General features: G+C 53.6%; 1 protein-coding gene across 12 annotated transcripts in view; it reads right to left on the reverse strand.

The window, feature by feature from the left end:
• Positions 1 to 6,887: 6,887 nt before the first annotated feature.
• PTPRU (protein tyrosine phosphatase receptor type U) overlaps positions 6,888 to 21,861 on the reverse strand; it is a 78,385-nt gene continuing 63,411 nt past the window's right edge. For all 12 annotated transcript variants that reach the window (XM_072750502.1, XM_072750499.1, XM_072750509.1 and 9 more), the window contains 12 exons: positions 20,139 to 20,175; positions 19,403 to 19,500; positions 19,199 to 19,315; positions 18,285 to 18,439; positions 15,990 to 16,125; positions 15,160 to 15,309; positions 13,223 to 13,396; positions 12,222 to 12,362; positions 10,080 to 10,205; positions 9,785 to 9,942; positions 8,349 to 8,484; positions 6,888 to 8,107 (listed from right to left, as the gene is read on the reverse strand). In XM_072750502.1, coding sequence (XP_072606603.1) covers positions 8,045 to 8,107; positions 8,349 to 8,484; positions 9,785 to 9,942; positions 10,080 to 10,205; positions 12,222 to 12,362; positions 13,223 to 13,396; positions 15,160 to 15,309; positions 15,990 to 16,125; positions 18,285 to 18,439; positions 19,199 to 19,315; positions 19,403 to 19,500; positions 20,139 to 20,175 — 1,491 coding nt within the window. In that variant the 3' untranslated portion in view covers positions 6,888 to 8,044. The remainder of the gene's footprint in view (positions 8,108 to 8,348; positions 8,485 to 9,784; positions 9,943 to 10,079; positions 10,206 to 12,221; positions 12,363 to 13,222; positions 13,397 to 15,159; positions 15,310 to 15,989; positions 16,126 to 18,284; positions 18,440 to 19,198; positions 19,316 to 19,402; positions 19,501 to 20,138; positions 20,176 to 21,861) is intronic.

Below are 21,861 nucleotides of genomic sequence, written 5' to 3' on the forward strand. Positions count from 1 at the left end.
GTCTTCTGGGAATTTCATAGAACATAGTTTGGGGGTGGCTGTGCAGGTCACACATGTTAAATCCACCTCAACATCCTACACATGTAAGCCTTTGGGTTCCCTCTTCTACATTATTCCATAGAAGCTCTGGCATCTCCATTCATTAAACACAAGCCACCTTCAGGTCCAGTTTCAGTCAACCAACCAAGTAAGTTATTGGATCCACCTTCAGGTGCACAAGCTTACACATTAAATCCCAAATCCACATCCATGAATTCAAAATGATTTAGTATTATGTTCCACCCTTAGGATCAACTTCTAAAATATTCCCCATGATTATGTCATATCTTGCCATTAGCAAATATCTTGCCATTTTTCTATTGAGTAAATAATCTCCTCCTGGATGATAGTACATACATGACCTCTTGGAACATGTTGAGATTTGACCATCATTATGGATCTAACAGCAACAAAGGGTGCTTGTGGCATGTCTTGTGGAGAATGCTTAACCCCCTTCAAGGCACCCACCCCATGGAAGGTTATCACATGGTTTTCTTTTTTTTTTTTAAGATCTATTTATTCAGGGGATCCCCAGGTGGCTCAGCGGTTTAGCGCCTGCCTTCGGCCCAGGGCGTGATCCTGGGGTCCCAGGATTGAGTCCCACATCGGGCTCCCTGCCTGGAGCCTGCTTCTCCCTCTGCCTGTGTCTCTGCCTCTCTCTATCTCTCTCTCTCTCTCCCTCTCTCTCTTGAATAAATAAATAAATAAAATCTTTTTTTTTAAATCTATTTATTCATTAGAGAGAGAGAGCATAAGCAGGTGAAAGGCCAGGTGGAGAGGGGAAGAGAGAGAGAGAGCAGACTCCCAGGAGCCTAACACAAGGCTCAATCCCACAACCCTGAGATCGTGACCTGAGTCAAAATCAAGTGTGGGACATTTAACTGCCTGAGCCACCCAGGCACCCCTCACAGGGTTTTCAAACAAAAGAAAACTAATCTCCTCAGATACAAGAGGGCAAGTTCTTTCCACTGATAAAAGGAGGCTCAGAGTAATTCTCCATTTCATCTGAGTCCAACCAGATGTCTCTATCTCAAGTTTCAGGAATCCCATTCTTTCTTATTTGTGCCCCAATTCTCATGTGATAAAACTGGTGATGCTGTAAACTTAACTGATGTTTAAATTCTTTGACCCACACAATTGAAATTTATGTTTGATTTTCATCAATATCAGACCTGTGGCTACATGAAATAAGAGATTCTTGTAAGGATGCCATGGAAACTATATGATTCTCAAACCATGATTTGAGCTAAGAATTAAATGACCCAAACTTATCATTTTCTTCCTAGGAAGTGCCCTGGTGCACTCAAGAATCCACCCTATGCACAGTCCCTGCAGTCATAATTACTGATGTGATAGTCAAGTGTAGTGGTCCCCTGGGCTCCCAAGACACTTGCCTCCATTGGCACTGCATCAAAATCTATCACAGGTGATAATATAATTATGATGTCACTATGCTGTGGATTACTAGCATCCCATGTCCCATTGACAATGAACTCAGCACTGTGTTCCAGCCCAAGGACACAACAAAACCAATCAAAATCCTACGTCAGAGGGTCTGCTTCCTGGGACTACTCATACTTCAAATTCTAGATCAGTTATGACCCAGTCAGGAGACAGAATTCATAACCCATACTTTGAACATGGAAACTTTCATATAAAGTATTGTTAGGGATCCCTGGGTGGCGCAGCGGTTTGGCACCTGCCTTTGGCCCAGGGCGCGATCCTGGAGACCTGGGATCGAATCCCACATCGGGCTCCCGGTGCATGGAGCCTGCTTCTCCCTCTGCCTGTGTCTCTGCCTCTCTCTCTCTCTCTCTGTGACTATCATAAATAAATAAAAATTAAAAAAAAAATAAAGTATTGTTAATAGCAAGAGGTAGTTAAGTAAAATGAAAGGGACCCCAAAGCAGCAAGAAAGAAGCATCTAGAAGAAAGAATGTTCTGGGAAGGGGAGGGAGGAAGCAACTACTATGTCTAGGCTGAGGGAGAGTGAATAACAAATGAACTGAAGACTGAGGAGAAGGTCTCTCCCAAGACGGACATTCAGACCTTTTCAATGAGGGAGTGGTGACCACGAGAACATTCAGCCTCTAAGAAGGTAAAAACCTTTGCCAGAGAGTGTGGGTTAACACTCGTCTCTAGAAATGAAGAGTGGGGGCTGAGGGTACATCTGGAGCTGGGCCACAAGGGCCACTCAGGTCTTTGCTCCTGTGCTGAGTTTTTTGGATTTTGGGTTTTCCAAAAAAAAAAAAAAAAGGAAGGAAGGAGGACCAGAACTTGGAAGGGAAGTGCCTTGGTGCTGTGATCACCTTAGAGTGTCCCTCTAGCACCCTCTACTGACAAAGCCTCGCACTGCTCCAGCTGGCAAAAGAACCGTTTACAGGGTCCAGCTCCAGTATCACAGAGCAGGGCAAAGAAGGGTGGATTCGGAGCTCAGAGATAATAAATCAGGAATCACCACGGGGTAAAGGCAAACATAGAAGGGAGCAAAGGATCTGTTAGGGAAAGCAGCTAGAGGAGCAGGGGGTGTGTCTGCCTGTGGTGGGGGCTGGGGAGCAGGCAGGGACTGGAGCCCTAGAGAGAGAAATCTGTCCTCAGCTGTCTTCAGAAAGAGAATGCAGTCACATAAATAAACACAGCTTGAGAAAGCCCCATTGTTCAGCTTTCAGCTGAACAGAAAATAAAATTCCTGGACAGGTTCCCTCTGCCCACCTCTGGGAATAAGTAGGAAGTAAGTTCAGATGCATTCCATTTTTCTTGAAGAGGCTTTCTCAACTCAGTGGCTCCCGCTGACTCAGGCCACCCCCACCACCTGCAGATTCAACAGACGCTTAGACACTCATTCGACAGTATTTTCTGCGGACCAACTCGGTGCCTGCCACTGAGTCTGGGAGGCTGTTTGACTGTGAGCCTCCGCTAAGCCAGTCTGCAGCCAGCGTGAGTGTTGAGAAAGCAGACTGACTCATCGACAAGACAAATTACAATCATTAATGTGGTTCAGATTCAGATTTGCCAGTACTTCTGCGATGGTTAAGGAACAAAGGTTTTGGAGTCAAGTGACATGGGTTCTAATCTTATCTTGGTTCTTTCCTAGCTGTGTGATCTTTAGCAATGTGCCTCACCCCTCGCTCGGAGCCTGTTTCCTCACATCAAATGGTTTTGGTAACATCTACCCCTCAGGATTGCTGGGAAGATTAAGGACAATGTCTGTACTAAGTATCATCCGGGGACCTTCCAGGACAGGTGCCCAGACTCAGGAGACTAAAGCCCAAACCACACCCAAGATTTCACTAGAATCAAAGTAGATGCTTGGGCCAGTGGCCTGGCACCACTGAGCCACATCAGCTCCAATGTCACTGATGTTGGACTGATGGTGCCCTACTTGGAATGGGCACGGGGATGGTGGGGCACCGAGGAGGCCACTTCGGGAGGGACCCTCAAGGACGGGCCATCTGAGCTGGACCCGGACACCCAGAAGGACCAGCCGTGCAGACACTGGTGAAGGGCGTCCAGACACAGAGCTCGGAGTGATGAGAAGAAATGAGGCCAGAGCGAGCAGAGGAGCGGGCAGGAGGGACACGGGCAGGCCACAGTGGGGAAGGGCCCTGGCGGTCACAGCCAGGAGCTCAGCCTTTACTTACAGAGCAGTAGGTCACCGGAGGGTCTGAGCAGGCAAGTCATGTGATCTGGCTTATTTTTTTCCCCATCAGTCACTGTGGCTGCTGCAGTTTGTGTGACACTTGGTGCCTCTGTGACTTTGGGCAAGTCACAGGCTCCCTGAGCCTCCATCTCTTCATCTGTAAAACGGGGATGAGAGTACCTAGCTCACGGGCTTCATCAGAAGTGGGACCGTGACAATCCCACAGAGCTCTTGGCCACGCGCCCCAGGCACGGCAGGTGCCAAATAAAGCTGCGCGTGGCTGCATCACCACGTCCAAAGCCCCGTCCTCCGCCGCCGAGAGGTAGCCCGGCCTACACCTGGTGAAACCATGCTCCCTGCCCCCCACGCCAGCACCCACCTCCCCGGCCCCGGGAGCCCCACGGCCCGTGGCGGCTTCCCCCCCCCCCCCCCCCCCGGCTCAGCTGAGGCCCAGGGGCCCACCGACGGCCAGGCCTGCCTCCAAGCCCCCGCGAGGAGGAGGCCCTCAGGCCAAGGCCTCAGATGCCAGAGTCCCCGCTCCCCCCCACAAGGCAAAGTAGGCTCTGGCCCAGCATCACCACCTTGATTCCGGCAGGGTCCCCGGCCATGGCGTGTCTGCCTAGCCCCTGTCCATCAGAGGTCCTCCAGGGACCTGGCGGGGCCGGGTGCGGGCAGGCTCCCGGTGAGGGCCTTGGGAGCAGCCTCCACATCCATCAAAGCCACGGCTCCTCTCCCGGGTGCCCAGGATGTAGGACGTGTCCCAGTCAGGGGCCGCCGGAGAGGGCGTGAGGAGTAATCATTGCCTCGGCCGGCTCCTCTGACTGGATTTATGATGACATAAGAAGCAAATTCAGCTTCTGGCAGCAGACAGCCGGCCCGTCTGCACTTCTAGAAACCCTTTCTGTGGGGATCTGGTGGGTGGGGGCTTCTACTCCCCACACCTGCAAGGCCTGCGGCCTGGGCAGAGCCAGCCTGGGCCATTCGTCTTCCTGTCCTACTGGCTGCCTTGTCCGAAAAGGCACCACCTCTGACACAAATCAGCGCCCGGGCCACACACCGGCCATCTGGTGTCACATCAAGGGATCCTCCAGCTGTCAACATCACCCAGACCGGCCATGGAGCAGAGCAGTTGGAGGCCTTTGGAGTCAGCTTAACATGGGGGCAAACCGGAGACCCACGCTGCTGTGTAACAGCGGAGACCCCGAATGAGTCAGGTGCCTTCTCCGGCCTCCGTGTCCTTGTCCCCGAATGAAGGGTGGTGTCCCTACCTCAAAGAGCTGTCGTATGGATTAAGTAGAAGGTAAGGGTGCTGAACGGAAGGTCGTGTGGACCGTGTTTACCAGCCGGAGACTTTGGGATCATGTGATGGCATTTACTGAGGGCCAGTCGGGTCACCACCGGACTATGCTAGTTCTTTAAACATTTGAACTCTAGACTTTCTGCAAGTAGGGATTGTTATGTTGTCTAGATTAGGAAACTGAGCCTGGGGTGGTTCTGAATGGCCGCAAGGTCACCGGCTGGTGGATATGTAGAGTGAGGGGTGGGACCTTGGCTTATTCCGGAGCTGGCCTTCCTCCTAATACACAGCCTGCCTTCCCAGTTCCTCTGAAAAGCCATGAAATGCCAATGGTCAGACAGACTTACACTCTCTCCTTCCTTCCCTCTCTCATGCCAACACTTCTAGAGCACCAGCTACAAGACCAGCCTTTTGCTGAGCAATGCATACAAGAGGATGAATGCAGAAACACTTCCCACCCTTTAGGAGATCAGTACTCAATGGGGCAAAGAGTAAAGCTGCATCCACACGGCCCAGAACATATATGTAACAGTTAGCTTTTGCTGCATAATGAACAATCCTAAAACTTTGGCTTAAAAGAAAGAACAATTTATTATCTCTTCCAGGTCTGGGATTGGTTGGGCAGTTTCTGCTAAGCTTAATCACGCAGCTATACTCACCTGAGAGATCACCAAGGCTGGAAGGCCCAAGATGGCTCCATTTGCAGGTATGGTAGTTGGTACTGGGGCATCCATGGGATGTGTTCTTTTGGTTCTTCCATATGTCCCCAAATCTTCTGGTAAGCTAATAGACTTCCTTACATGGAAGAGTTCCAAGAGGGCAAAAGCAAAAGCTGCAATGCCCTTTGAGGCTTAAGGTCCAGAACTCACTCGACATCACTTCTGCCATCTTCTACTGGTCAAAGCAAGTCACATTCTATTGTTTGGCTATGTCTGACATATACTTGTGATCCATCAGGTTAAGGTTTAGCAGTTAGTTCAGACTGAGAGTGTGTGTGTGTGTGGTTGGGGGGTGGGGGTCATGTACCCTAGCTAAGTGGGGTCATAATAAATTCTTAATTCAGATTAAAAGATGTTAGATCCTAAAGTCATTGGAATAGATTGTATTCGTCAGAGAATACATGGAAAACCTGAGACACAGGGTCAGTCAGTGTGAGAATAGAATCAATATATCAAGAAGCCAGTTTCCATATGAAGAAACTAAGTCTCAGAAACACAACTTGTCCTGTCCAAGATGACACAAGTTTATGACTGAGCCAGGAGTGACTGGGATCCCTACCAGCTAGCCCACTCCTCCTCCACTCCATTCCTAGTAGAAGCCCGAGGCTGGGAATGGCTGGAATGACCATCATAGGGACTGGATGTGTCTGTCTCTGTTGTGTGTTTAGAAATGGAACCCTTTCCGTATGCCTGGTGCCATACAAGGCACTTAGTCATGACTCTTCTGATCCTATCAGGGTCATCCCCATTTTTCAGATGGGAACCAAGGCCCAGAGAGGGAGCTGACTTACCCAGGGTTTCACAGCTGGGAAGGCTCATCCACCTGATACCAAAGCCTGAGCCTCCCATGCTGTCCCCAAAAGAGCTCAACCCAGATCCAGGCCCCCATGGGTGAGAGGCAGCTCTGTGCCCCTCAGGGGTCTCAGGATGAAGCCCACTGACTGAGGAGCTGCTTCAGAGGCCTGGGTGGAGGCAGCAATAGACAGAGTTCTCTGGAACCTGTCCCTACAGGTCGAAGTTCCCTGACCCACGCTCTGGTCCACATCCCCACCATTTCGTGAATGGAAAAACCAAGGCCTGACCAGACCCAGGCCTCTGCCTCCCAGCCCAGAGCCCTCCCAATGCACTAGGGGGCTGGGAGCTGGTGAGCAGGCCCCACTCAGGCTGGTCAGACACACACAAGGCTGCTCTGTGGCATTCAGAGAGCACATTTATTTACAAAGCGCTTTACAAACATCAGCTTATGCCTCCCCACAGCCCCTGCGAGGTAGGTCAGTAGTCATATCTACAGTTTACAGATGGGGAAATTGAGGCACGGAATGGGGGTGTGGCCTGCCCCATTTTAAAGAGATTTTCCCACCCACCCATCAAAAAATAATGAAATTAACAAAAAGGAATTGCTCCTCCAACCCAAAATACATGTTCTTCCTCTGAACTGTAGAAGTTGGAAGCACCCCTGATCTAGCAGTGCCTCGTCCTCAGGCGGCAGCCTGACCCGGAGTCACAGGAACCTCAACCCCAAGGGCTATTGTTCAACCTTGCAGATTGTCACTGGCCTAGGCTGAGCAGGACCCACCAGTGAGGCCTGAAAGTTACAGGAAGAAGGGCTGAGGTGCCTTCATTCTGCAGACATTGGGTCAGGCAGGGATAGGGCCCCACAGAGAATAGGGCAGGGATGGGCAGATCCCAGTTCACGGAAGCTCAGAGCACACATCAAGGAAGTCATAGTGGGAGGCATCATGAGCAAAATATCCCCGGGGCTGATGAGGGGGCAGCAGGGTGGAGGAGGGGGCTAGAGTCCCATCTGGGGAGAACGAGTCTGATGTGCCCAGTCTCCCCAGGACCCTCAGGGGCCAGGCCAGGTGGGATTCCAGATGCCAAGCCCCAATGCACCCTCTATCCATGTCAAGAGGAAGCCACACTGCCAGGTGGAAACCTTGGCCAGCCACAGGCTCTGCAGGGTCTCGCTCATCTCTGCCAAGGGCTGGGACAGAGTCTGGGGCTTGAGCCTGGAGTCAAGGAGCTTGAGCCTGGGTCCTCTCGAGTTGTCAGTTCTGAGCCCCTGTCACTCTACCAGGCAGTGCCAGACTCACAGCACAGGCCTGTAGGACCCTGTGGAGGTGGGCTACGCTGCAGTCTTGCTAAGCTCCTCCTTGGCCCACAGCCTGCCCATCCGACATGGTGAGAGGCCCTGCCCACAGTGGAAGGGAGCACCAAGGTGGCGCAGTGCCCACCCTAGTGCTTTTCCCGCGGGAGCTGTAGTGGAGCAGAGTTAGGGGCACAGGTCTTCGTCCTCAGTGCTGAGCCTGGCCCTGAGTGCACAATGTGGGCCCCAGGCCAGGGGCCCCGCTATCTTGACTCCAGTCCCTCCAGGTACTCCAGGGCCACATCATAGCAAAAGTGGTACTGATCCTGGGGAGAGGGAGAGAAGGAATCATGAGCCTGGTCCCTCTCTGGTATCACAGAAAGGGATAATGGGGGCCCAGAGGGCAAGTAGGAGCCCTGGTCAAACGGGTATAACTGTGTTGGCACCATTAGATCAGAGCCCAAAGCCCAAAAAGGGGAGCCAGGTGGAGGACAGCGGTGCCGAGGGACCTGGCTGGGCCTGGCCTGGGAAGCTAGAAGTGGTTGGGAAGGGGACATGGTCTCTCACCAGGGTTTCCACCATATTGGGCTTGTAGTTCCTAAGTGTTTTGGCAGCAAAGAAAACGTCCACCAGGTTGTGGCAGCGGATCATCTCCAGGACTGTGGCACAGGCGCAGAAGGTCCCACTGCGGCCGCCCCCGTTTCTAAATGAGACACACAGAAGGCTTGTGGTGGGGCTCAGGAGGGGTTGGCCTGGGGCTGGAACATCAAAAGTGACCAGGGAAGCAAGAGGGAGGAGGGTCAGGGACGAGGAGCCCAGAGGTGAGGAGCAGAGCCAGGGAACCCCAGACGGGAGGGGCGGGGCTTAGGAAACATAGGAGAGAGAGATCAGGGAGCCCAGAGGTGAGGGGAGAGGTCGGGAACCCAGGAGGGAAGGGCAGGGAGCCCCAGAAGGGAGGGGTGGGGCCTAGGGAACCCAGGAGGGTGGGGTCAGGGAGCCCAGAAGGGAGGGGAGGGGCCAAGGGAACCCAGTAGGGTGGGGTCTGGGAGCTCAGTCACTAGGACTGGCCTCCTAAGCCTAAGCCTGGAGGCAGCTAGGGAGCCAGCCTCTAGGAGAAAGACAATAGGTTCTGAGGGAAAGGAGGCTAGATACACTCCGAGAGAATGCCACTGAGACAAAGACACAGACGAAGGAGGGCAGCAGAGCAGCAAGCAAACCCCAGAGAGCAGGATGGAAAATGAATACTCCAAACACCAGTCACCCCAGCAACACAGACGCGTGATGAAAATACACGCACACACTCACACTCCGGGGCAAACCGGCAGCCAAACATACAGAGACACTTCCTATCCCGTCTCCTCTCCCTCCTCTGTTCCCTGTGACATCAGGGTGTGGGGTTCCCCTTGGGAGATGGGGGATGGCCTAGGCCCTCAGCCCCCATTTTGAGGGGTCTCTCCCACTAGGACCAAAGGCCCCTGGAGGGCCAGGCCCCGCCATACTCAGCTCCCTATCCTTGTACCCAGTATGCCTGGGCTGGCACTGGAAGGGTCGGTAGGCGCTGAGAGCATGAGAAAGTGGGGGTCAAAGGAGCAACTGCACCCTGACAGGAGTGAACACATGAATTTATGAATGGGGCAAGTGAAGGAATGAATGAACAAGGCTGCATGCATGCATGCACGAACAAAGACTGGAATTCTTTTGGCTTCAAGTATGCTACTGTCTCATGCAGTAAACAATTCTGACAGGACTCTAATTCAATTGGCAAAGTCAAACAGCACATAGAAGGTGCTGGGCAGTTGTTCAGGGTTGAGTCTATACCCTGGAAGCTGACCGGATTCCTCCAGGGAAGATAGGGCCATCCCCGCTTGGCTGCGCAGCATCCAGGCCACAGCCATCTAGAGGCCCCAAGGGGTGGTGTTCAGGGCCCACCTGGCAGCCCTCTCTCAGACCCAGCCTCTGCCCCCAGCCCCCGCCCTCCCACCCTGCCACCGGCCCACACTCACAGGCAATGCACAACGGTCCGCCCATCCCCGCTCTCCGCCTGCCACCGGTCCACCTCAGCCAGCAGGTGCAGGAAGGCTTTCTTGGAGTCAGGTGTGTCCCGGTACGCAGACCAGCGCAGGAACTGGAAGTGCCGCACCAGCAGGTGCCCCTCCTGCAGCTAAGGCACAGGCAGCCAGCCAGGGAGGATGTGAGTCCCGGGGTTACTGGGCCCCATGCTGACCTCAAGAGAGTCTAATGAGGCTGATACCCCAGCCACCACCTAGGTTCTCAGCACAGGGCGCCCAGATTGCTCACCCGAGAGACGTTCTGCACCCGGAAGACACGGGCCACCAAGTCTTCATCCACGGAGCCCGACACGAACTCCACCTCCATGAGGCCATACTGCTGCCGGCCGGGCTCTGGCCAGTACTGCAGGCACGGCTAGGAGTATAGATAGAGAGGGGAGAGCTGAGCAGAGCCAGGCCAGGGAAGCTGCTGCTCCTACCCACCCCACACTGGCCCTGGGCTCCCACACAGCCTGACCCATTCACTCCCAACCCACCTGCAGAGTCCCCTGTCCAGTCCCACCACTCCCCCATGAGAATGCAGAGCTCACCTGCTCCAACGCATTCTGCATTGACCTGCTCAGGTCAGCAGAGACAAACCTTCACAGGTACACTGACAATCCTGGCTGTGTGGCTCCATAGCTACACTAAACATGCATTCACGCATGCACACACCTGCATGAGGCTGCGTTCTTCCAGGGATAACCCTTGGAACACCCCCACTAACCCCATCACCCCTGCCCCCAGCCTTCTCTCTCACTGCCTTGCTCTCCAACATCAGCTCACAGAGGTGGGTGTTCCCGATGCTGTAACACAGCTCAGAACCCCTACTCCTGCCTTAGGACCCCACCATGGAGTCAGGGTCCCACATGCACCCTCCCCTCTGGGCCAGACTGGACAGTGGAGGGATGAAGGAGGTACCCCACACATATACAGATGCACATCCTCCAGGCCAGTAGGTCCACAGCCTCAGCTTCCAGTCTCAACTCTGCCTGGAGTCCAGGCAAGACTCTTTCTTCCTCTGAGCCCTCCGTTTCTCCATTTGTGAAATAGTCCCCAAGCTCCTCCCAGATGACTCCATGCTCCACCCGCTTCCCTCTCTGACCATGCCCACAAAGAGGGCACTACCTTCTTTTTGCCTAGGGTCCTGGCAATTCTTCATGTTCGGGCCTTTGCACATGGATCATTCCTCCCCTCCATGGATCATTCATCCCCCCTATCTTCACCTAGTTAACTCTACCCTCCCTACACATCTCAGCTCAAATATTACCTCCTCCAGAAGCCTTCCCTGCTACACTATCCCCAGGCTTCTCTGCATCCCAGTGCCAGCTCCATGATAGCCCCTTCCCTCTGTGCCATCACTATCGGTTTTTGCACCCTACTTCCCCTTGGACCATGAGATCTAAGAGGGGTGGTGTGTTTCTTCTTCTGTCTCCCCACTGCCTACTGCAGCACCTGGCAGGGAGTGGCCGGTGAAGAAAGGTAGCTGAATGAAGGAGCATATGGGGACCACTGAATGACATCTGTATGAGCCTCCCTCTAGGTCCTTCCCCTCCACTTTAGCAAGGGCCAGTTCTTCCCACACGGGATGCCCCACAGATCCCTGCCCAGGGCAAGAGCCCATTAGCCAGCAGTCCTGTCATTTATACCATGTGCCTGACTCATAAAGAGCCCAGTTAGCAAGTCTTCTCAGCCTCTAAGAGACTGTCAGGCTCATTTTACAGCAACTCTTCCTGGCTGCCGAGGACAGGGAATTGAAGGGAGGCCCAGAGATCTAAGGGATATGGCCACGTGGGACTGGAAGGCTGAAAATCTGCACTTCCTGGAAGCGCCAGCTTTGGGAGCCCCAAAAGGAAACTGGGGCAGCCCTCAAGCAGAGGCCACGGAGCCAGTGTCTAGAGCAACCTCAGCAGCAACTTCATTATCTTCATCCCTGCCATGCACTTAGCAGCTACTATGTGCTGGGCAGGAAAAACACTGAGGCTCAAAGAGGCAAATGAACTTACCCAAGATCAGTCAAAAAGTAAGAAGGTTGGAATTTTGCTCAGCCTCAATGACCCCCACAGCAGGCAGTGAGTCCCCAGGCTCTGGAAGAAGGCAGCCTAGGGGAGGGGCATAGTCTTGCCACTTCCCAGATATGTAGGTCTCAATCTTTTCACCCAAAGCCCATAAGTACAAAGCAGAGTCCTGGGCATACAGCAGGCGCTCAATAGAAAGCAGCTATTTCCCTCCAATCTGACAGCTTCCTTCTACAGATGAGAAAACCAAGGCTCTGGGAGGGAATGGGACCATCCAAAGTCACTCAATAAATAGGTGGCACGACTGGGATCCAACCCTGGGCTTTTGGGACATGCCCTTGAGCCCACCAGGCCCTGGGCAGCAGAGTCCTCACCCAGGCAGTGTTGGACTGGTGCAGCTGGTTGAGCATGACAATGGAGGTGCACCCGTAGTCGTAGACCAGCCGCCAGAAGTCAGGCGTGGTGCTCTGCAACGGGTGCAAGGTCACGATGAAGGCTGCGCTCCGCGTGTAGCTCTGCAGGGAAACCAGGTCTTAGTGGGGCTTGCCCACCACCCCGCCACAGCTGTCATCCTCTCTGCCCACCCTGAGCTGGACAGCTCTCCCCTCAGGGCCAGGCTGCCTCCAGGGATCCATTTCAGAGCTTGGCTAGCTCACTGAGGCCTGAATTGACAGGGTACGCAGCCCCATCAGGCCACTGGTACCCAAGCCCACGGCCCCTGGAACTAAATATTAAAGGTTCCCAAATGTGTGGCGATGGGGACTTGCGCATGATAGAGGCTGCCCAAGCTTGTTCTCTGCCTCAGGGCCTTAGCACCTGCTATTCCTGTCACCTAGAACAAATTTCCAAATGTTTACACAATTCTCCCCCTCCTTCCTTTTGGCTCTTTAACAGTTACCTCCTGAAAGAGATGTCAAAAAAGAGGCCTCCTTACCACTTCACCAAAAACAGCCATATTCACACTCCAAAGCTCAGTATATATTTCTTCTGCCTGGTTGCTTTTTGTAGAAATTACCAGCATCTGACATACCACTGTATCTTTGTTTACTGACTGTCCCAACCCATTACCCACATACCAGGCTCAGGAAAACAGAGATTTGGGGGTATGGCCTGCACTCAGCACACTGTAGAGGCTCAATAAATATTTTTGAATAAATACATCCCCAAGTCCCTTCCAATTCCATGGATGAAGGGTCTGAGACCCCAACCCAGGGCCCCAGACCAGTGACAGGCACTGACTCTGCTCTCCGTCCCAACCTCATTCCAACCTGGTCCCGACCGAACCGTCGGCGCTGCCCCTGGCTCCTGAGCCTCCCCAGTCCTGCTGCCTGCTGCCTGAGGGAGTCCCAGAGCCCAGCCCACCCCAAGCCCTCACGTCAGTCAGCGCTGCATTGATGTAGTTGTTGGGGTCCCCGTCGGTGGAGATAAGGAAGGGCAGGCAGCGGTCGGGCGGCAGGACGTCCATGCTGCGGTTCTTGTCTCGGTTCCGGGGCAGCAGGGCGATGCTGCACTCCTCCACATCCAGGGGTGGTGTGACCGAGTTCAGTGTCTACAAGGAGTGGAAGGAGAAGTGGGGTCGGCAGGGTGGGGGAGGTATGGACGTCCAGTGTTGGCTGGGCCTCCTCACAGCCCCAAGAAGGAGATTGAGCTGGGTTGTTAACCTCATTTTATGGATGGAGAACTGAGGTTCAGAGAGAAAGGGGAGAGGGCAGGGACCCCATTCCCCATCTCTGGTCGGTGTAGGCCCTGAACAGAGCTCTGGAGACCCCAGTCTGGCTCCTCACTCCCCGTGTAACCTTAGACACGCGACTGTATGTCTCAGCACTATTTTATCAGTTGTCAGGTGGGATAATAATATGCCTGCCTCGAGGGGCTGTTGGGAGGATTGAGTGAGATCCTGCCAAGGACGGAGCACTGAGCCTGGCACATGCAAGGCTCCGTATGTGAAAGGCACAGTGAGGATCATTACTAGCTCATCGGGGGCTTTCAGGGAGACATGGCCTGAAGCCCCACATCTTCCAAAAGGTGGACTCTGGGGACCTGGCGGAGGTGGTCAGCCCCGTCAGAACAGAACGAAGTCTGGGGCACCTGGCACACAGCCAACTGGGGACTCTAGGTTATCTCCTCCACCTCATGCTTCCTACCGCCTGATCCATGGGGTCTCAGCTTGTTTTGCTTGTCCTTGGGGATCCCTAAGAGGGAACCTCAGTCTCTCATGATCCCCAACAGAGCTCCACAAATCACAGGCAGCATTTTCTGTGATATCAGTCTTTGCAGATATCTAGAAGGTGCCATTCCGCTGAACCCTGGAAGGAACCTGGAGTGTAGAGGACATCTGGGAGATCCCTGGGTAGCTCAGTGGTTTGGCGCCTGCCTTCGGCCCATGGCGTGATCCTGGAGTCCTGGGATTGAGCCCCACATCAGGCTCCCTTCATGGAGCCTGCTTCTCCCTCTGTCTGTGTCTCTGACTCTCTCTCTGTATGTCTTTCATGAATAAATAGATTAAATCTTAAAAAAAAAAAAAAAAAAAAAAAAAGAGGACATCTGGGCCCCCTGCCTGCCCACTGACTATTCTGGAACTTCTCTGGAGAACCAGACTTCCTCCATCTCTGTCATGTGACATGCTAAGAGTGGCTCCACCCTCGGACCCAGGCCTGGCCCTAATCAATATGTTCCTACTCTCTGGCCCCAGTGACTGGCTCACGGCTAGCCCAGGAGAATCTGGTCTAGGACTTCTATTGGGGCTGTAGGGAATCCTTTTTCCAGTCTCCTAACAGTAGGGATGACGTGAGCCTGGCACTGCTGGGGCCCAGGGTATGAGTCTGAGAAAGAGGCCAAAAACAGAGGAAAGCAGAGCCAAAAATGAACAGAGACTACATCTTGGCGTCATCACTTAAGCCTCTGGATCCAGCCATCCTCGGACTTTTCAGTTATAAGAGTCACTGAGCTGGATTTCTGTCACTTGTGACCAAAAGGATCCTGATGAATACAAACACTACGAGGGCAATATTGACTTTCTTTCCTGGATAAGAAAACCAAAGCCTGGGGAAGTAATGTGAGTGTTCAAGGCGACTCACAGCTCTTCACTGAGCCAGGACTTGAACTGGGGCTTCCTTGAATCCAAAGCATGGGTTCTCAACCACTTGGAGGGACCACGTCCTCCACCATCTCCAAGTCCTTCCCAGCAGCCCTACTCTGTTCTTCTCTGTCTTGGCTCTCAGTGACTCCTATAACACTAAGGACTTCCCGATATATCACACACACACTCACAACACGCACACACGCAGCTATACATACACACTCCTGCCCCACCTGGAACTCTTCCCGCAGCTGCGAGGAATTACTCTGAGGATCAATGCGGATCATCTCCTTGTAGGTGGCCTTGAACTCGCTGACAGGGATGGTGGTCTCACCGCACAGGCAGGCCTCCAGGATTGCATCGTGAATGAAGATGTACTGCTCCTGGAACAGGAGGAGAGAATATAAGGAATTAGGAGGGGGACTAGAACCTAGAGATTTGGGGGTGATGGCAGCAGGAATCAGGCCAAACTTGAGGCAGGGGTGCTGGAGTCCAACCACCTGTTACTACAGGTTGGACCAACCCTACTTGAAACAACCTTCACAGATATGTTCTCTTACCTCATATTTCATCCCTATAATACCCTGTAAGAAGCTCTGAAGGTGAGGGGAGAGCCCAGAGTCACACATCTTTTTTTTTTTTAATTTTATATATTTATTCATGAGAGAGACATAGAAAGAGGCAGAGACATAGGCAGAGAGAGAAACAGGCTTCCTGTAGGGAGCCCAATGTTGTGGGACCCAATCCCGGGACTCCAGGATCATGACCTGAGCCAAAGGTGCCACTGAGCCACCCAGGTGCCCCCCAGAATCACACATCTAATGAGGATACAAACAGCAGTAGACCTCACCAGCAGAACCTATGACCTTGGCCCAATGCTGTTTGACCTCACCCAACTGAACACAGTGGAGCTGACTCTGTGAAGACCCTCAGAGGTTGGCAGGCCAACCTCCTGGATCTCAGCTCTAAGGACACCCCTCTGACACATTCCACCAGCTTTGAGTTCGTCCGTGAGGGGCCCAAGTCCTCTGAGCAGGCAGGGAGGGAGGGCTGTGTCCCCTACCTCCGTCTGGATCATGTTGACACGCCGGGAGCAGAGGGTCTTCACACAGTTGTAAATGTCCACAACGCCCTCACACTCGGCCATGTCCAGCATCACATCCAGAACAATGTAGCAGCCTGTACGGCCTGTGCCCGCACTGGGGAGAGAGCAGCCAGGTGCCCCATCAGAGCCCGGGAAGGGAGCCCAGGACCAAGAGGAGGGGAAGAGGGGGCCTGGGGTATCTGGCCATGTCTACACCTGACAGAGGCTGGGGGACAGAGAGACATGCCACCCCACCGACAAGGAGAAGTCTGTGGCAGGAGCTGTGGCGAAATGTGATGGGCCTCGGAAAGGAGGGGAGGGAAAGGGTAGTCACTGAGCTGGGCAGAGGACAAAGGTGATGCTCAGAGCTTAATCCAAGAATGTTCTTGCCTCCTGGATATCCACACAAATCCTTCAAAGCCCCACACACTCATACTTGCTCACATGCTCAGTGGAGCCTCCCCAACCCTCCCAGCAGATGTCATTCTTTTGAGCTCCCAGAGGAATCTGGGCAGGCTCTTAAACACTCTTCCTGCATCGTGGTCATCCTTGAGGTAGCTGTCTCAGCGACCTGCTGGGAGCTCAGCCAGAGCTGGGTCAGGTCAGACCCATCTCTGGGATGCTCGTGCTCAGCACCATGTTGAGCAGAGTCAAGGCGCAGACACAGAACAAAAACGACACCAGAATTTCAAGCTTGAAAATGGTGGTGTCAAAGCATTGACAAGAACGCATAGTAGCGAGTCTCCCACACACCCCCACTGGGGGCTGAAATTAGTACCACCAGTTTGGGAAACTGTTTGGCAGCATCTACCAAAGCTGAAAGTTTGCCAGGCAGCAATTCCACTCCTACGTATGTACCCCCACCCCAGAAATGCATCCATACACTGGCCCCCAGACATGCCCTAGAACGTTCTTAGCAGCACTATTCATAATAGCTCAACACTGGAAACAACCCAAAAATCTATCAATAGCAGAACTGATAAACACATTGTGGTTTACTCAACCAGTAGAATATGATATAATATGGATGAATCTTATAAACATAAAGTTGAGAGGAAGATGTCACACACCAAAGAGCACACACTGTATGATTCCATTTATACAAAGTTCAAAAACACACAAAATGAATTCACGCTTTAGAAGTCAGGATAGAGATTGCTCTGGGAGCGCCGAGATGGGTACAGACTGGGATGTTTGGGATGCTGCTAATGTTCTATTTCTTGATCTGAGCAGTGCTGGTTATTTCACAGGTATGTTTAATTTATTAAAATCAATAAAATTATATATACTTACTAGGTGTACACTTTTCTTTAAGCATATTATACCTCAATGAAATCTTATTTTTTAAGATTTTATTTATTTGACAGAGAGAGACCCAGTGAGCCCATGCAGGGGGAATGGCAGGAGAGATAGAAGCAGGCTCCCCACTGGGCAGGGAGCCTGATACGGGGCTCAATCCCAGGACCCTGAGATCATGACCTGAGCTGAAGGTAGACGCTTAACCAACTGAGCCACCTAGATGCCCCGAAATCTTATTTTAAAGACAGTATCTGCAAGAAGCCCAAAGGAAACCAAAGAGAAGTTATCTGCGGGGGAGGGAAGGGGGATTCTGTTATGTGGCATTTGGAAATCTGAAAGGAATCCAAGCAGAGGAGCCAGGACAAGATACAGAGACCAAGGACCTGTGGGCTTAGGGCAATGAGTGAAACCACAGGGTCAGAGATTAAGCTTCCTAGGAGGAGAGTGGGGCAGAAACAGGACAGGGTACCTCAGAAACAAGAGAAAGATGTGGAGCCAGAGAGAAAGCAGAGCAGAGGAAAGGCAACTGGGGTCACAGGGGCCAAGCAAGGCAGGACTTGGAACAGAAAGGAGTGATGGTCAGGAGCTGCACAGGTGTGAAGGCCAAGCAGTGAGGAAAGCCCACAGCATTTGGAGAAGAGAGGGCAAAGTCCTTCCTAGCACCCAGGCCAAACCTAGCACGCAGGTGTGCAATGCACACTCGCTGAATGGAAGCAAATGGAACTCAACCTGCCTGGTGCCTCGCCAAGCCCTCCCCCACCCCACCCCACCCCACCCCACACCCACCCATCTCCTGTGCCTCCTCAGCCTCTAGACCCGGGGCCTCCATGGGTCTTGGGCAGCACATGAGGGTGCCAGCCTCAGAGCCAAAGGGCCCTTGGGCATCCATCCCTCCCATCCTCTGGCTCTAAGCAGGATGAATCCAAACCAACCCCACGCCTTGTCCTCTTCTCCTTGGGATTCCCAGCACCTCACCTGCAGTGGATGACAACGGGCCCAGCATCGGGTGGGGTAGAGGCCTTCACACGCCGGATAAAGGCCAGCAGCCCTGTGGCATGGTAGGGGACGCCGTGCTCTGGCCATGCTGTGAAGTGGAACTGGCGGACCTCGTGCCGGGCAGAGTAGCCTCTCTGGGGAGACAGTCAGAGTCACTGCTGGCATCCATTAGACACCTGCTGGGTGCCAAGCAGCCGTGGCGAGTATCCCACCGCAGGATCTCAATCAATTAATCCCAATGATAAACTTATGAGTGGGTATTAATGACTCACTGTACCAGCAAGAAAACCAAGGCCCAAAGAGAAGAAACTGCTCGGCCAACGTTAGACAAGACAAACACTATAGAGGAGTGGGGCCAGGGCGGACCCACTCCCTGTCTGCCTCCACATTGCTGTGCAACCAAAGAGGTAGATCACTTTGACTCTCTGGTCTTAGCCTACAGAGGGAAAGTGTCTCCTTTGAGGATTGTTAAAGAGGATAAATGGGATCACAGACAGGAGGACTCAGGCAGTCACTGGCCATGTGGCCCCGAGAGGGAGGCAGCACCCCACCTCACTTTATTTGTACAACAGGACTAACGGAAACACCTCATCCCAGAGTTTTCCAGGGCTTAACCAACATGTGCTACGGGCTCCACACCATGCCCAGCAGAGCGGACCAGCCCTGCCCGCTACCGTTATTTCTAACATCTCAATGTCCTCTTGGAGTCCCCAGCAAAGGTGGTCCCCATCCCGTCTTCCCACCATGCCCCCTGCAGTTACAGAGCAGCTGCCTTGCTGGGGAGGACAGCGGAGCCCTCCTCACCCCTCCTGCTCCGCCCTGGGAAGCAGGGAGGTGGCCTCTGCCCCGCCTCTTCAGGCACCCCTGGAGGGACCAGGTGGCAGGAGACTCACCCGCTCCAGGGCGAAGGTGCGCACGACATACTCAGCTAGAGTCTCCGTCTTCACCAGCGTGATCTGGATGTCCCCATACATTTCCGAGTCCTCTGGCCAGTACCGAGAGCATTTCACCTGGAGTCCCCACAGGCAGGCTCGGTGGGCTCTTTGCTGGGCCCCACCTCGGCCCGCCTTACCCCCTCACCGCAAAGCCCTGCTTACCCTGCCCACCTCCACCAGCTTGGTGATCATGACGATGCTGGAACAGTGCTCCTGCCACACCATGCGCCAGAAGTCGTAGACCATCTCCGGCTTCGGCCCTGGGGCGCAGAGGGTGCTAGTCCCAGGGCCAGCACACCTGCCACCCAGCACCACCACCCCAGGCCGGGAGGCTCCTGAGCCCCAGTGAGGGCTTCATGTACACCCCACACACCACCCCACCTAGCGTGCCAGCTCATGCCTGGAGGGCCTGGGGTGGGGGGTAGTATGAGGGAGGGCCTGGCACGAGACCCCAGTCATCCCAAGTGAAACCCAGCAGGTAGAGCTGGAGGGCTAGATCCTCAGTGTACGGCACAAGTCTCCCAGAGGAATGCACAAATGAACGGCTGGGTAGGGGTGGTGGGGAAGTCAGCCAGAGGGACCCAGGCAGCCCCCAGACCAAGACGCATGATCTACACTTGGCAGGACTGAGTGAGCCTGCCTACCCCTCTGCATGCACCACCTCAGAGACAGACAGATGGCCAAGGGAACTACAGATGCACTGAGCACATTGGGGAGACGCAAACACAAAGAGGGGGCAGAGATTGGTGGCCCAGATTCCAGAAGACCCAGCCAGACAGTGGACTCAGGCATAGAGACAGCAGGGAGGCAGACAGGGGGTCAAGCAGGTCAGGATAAAGGCAGAAAGGCAGCAGATGGCATTCAGCAAGCGGGCACACATGGTTAGAGGGGCAGGTACCTTGAGTGGCAATGAAGTGGTTTGATCTGTGGTAGCCCTGGAACAGAAGAGGGTGCAGTGAGACCCCAGGGAGCAGCCCCTCGCTCCCTCAGATCTTACCTCCTCTGCCCTCCTCTCCCAGATGCAGCACATACACAGCCACAGCCAGCTGCCCGCCCTCTTCCCTAGAACCCCCTAACCTGAGGGGTGGAGGGGACAGGGAGCCTGTCCTCCCAGCTCCCCAGTAAGGACAGAAAAGCAGCTGGGACACCAGTGTCTTGGGTTGAAACCCATCTTTGCTGTGTGACCCCACAGAGACTTGACTCCTTTATGAGCCTATAGGGTCTCCCCACCCATAAACTGGGGAGATTATCTATAATCAGCTTATAGGCCAGCTGTTTGGATACAAATAAAGTCCACGGAGACCCTGCCCAGGTTACCAGAGGGTCCCCAGACCCCACCCAGGCTGGGTCTCATCAGCCATCCCAGGCTACTCGGGGCAACCAGATGGGCAGTGCCCATTCCCTATTATATGTCACCCAGAGCTTGGGGGACCCAGGGACCCAGATGAAGGCTCCAGGTTGGAAGCAAATGAGCACATGGGTTACTCACAGCCCTCAGATAAAATGGTTTTTACATCTTTAAAATCAATAATAATAATTTTTGAGGCCCTATTATGATCACATACTGTGCTAAGCACTTTACCTGCATGATCTCCCACAAAAGAGAGGGCAAGATCTGTTTCCTCCTCCATCCCCAGAGCCTTCAGGCTGTGAAGAGGAACCAGCCAGCCCCAACACCCACTCCGGGGCCACAGCCAACCCTGCTGTCCTGCCCACATGTGACACCTAGGGCACCAAGGCAAGCCTCAGGGGAGGGGTAAAACATGCTACTGCACTGACACAGGAGAGAACAATCAAGGTTGCGTAGCTCATGGCAAGTTCATACCTGCAACCCAGCTCCCCACACCTCAGGCCCGGGAGGGAGCCCTGCAATCGGACTGCCAGGGTTCAGGTCCCAGCTCAACCTCTTGCTAGCCATGTACCCTCAAGCAAATTCCTTCATTTCTTTATGCCTCGATTTTCACATCTACAAAATGGGACTGATCATAGTATTTACCTCCTCGGGCTGTTGTGAGGAGTAAACAAAGGAACATACCATGTCAAGGGTCTTCTGGCGCCACAGCCAGCACAAAGTCAGCACTTCATCAATGGTACCTCTTATTCTGGCTACTATTTCAAGTTCAAAGAGTTTCCCCGAAGATTCAAATAGTACGGATGTCAAGAATTCCTAGGGCAGAGGGTGGTTTGCTCCAGGGGTTAGGAATCTGAGCCTGGGGAGTCAGGGTGACGTGGGTTCCCTGTAAAGAGCCGCTAAGTGACCCAGGCCACTAAAAGGGCCTTCGTCAGTCTTTAACATACACCCGCAGCTCCTAGGGATCTTGTTAAAAGGGAAATTCAGATGCAGAAGATCGGGTGTGGGGCCTAGGATTGTGCCTTTCCACCAGCTCCCAGGTGGACCTCAAAACACACAAGTAGCCAGACTCTCAGCCTCTCGGAGCCCCTGCTCCCTGCTGCAGGGTGGGACACATGCTGCAGATTCTGCTGTATACCAGTAGTGAAGAGCGTCCCCAGAGCCACTGGGCCCTCACTAGGGGAGCTGCTCCCGGTCTGGCCTAACTCCCCAGCCACTGCCTCTGCCTCAGGTCCTCAGCTGAGCTGCGCGGCAAATGGGGGAAGGCCCG

Source organism: Vulpes vulpes, chromosome 2 (genome assembly GCF_048418805.1).
Source record: "Vulpes vulpes isolate BD-2025 chromosome 2, VulVul3, whole genome shotgun sequence".
Classification (NCBI taxonomy): Eukaryota; Metazoa; Chordata; class Mammalia; order Carnivora; family Canidae; genus Vulpes; species Vulpes vulpes.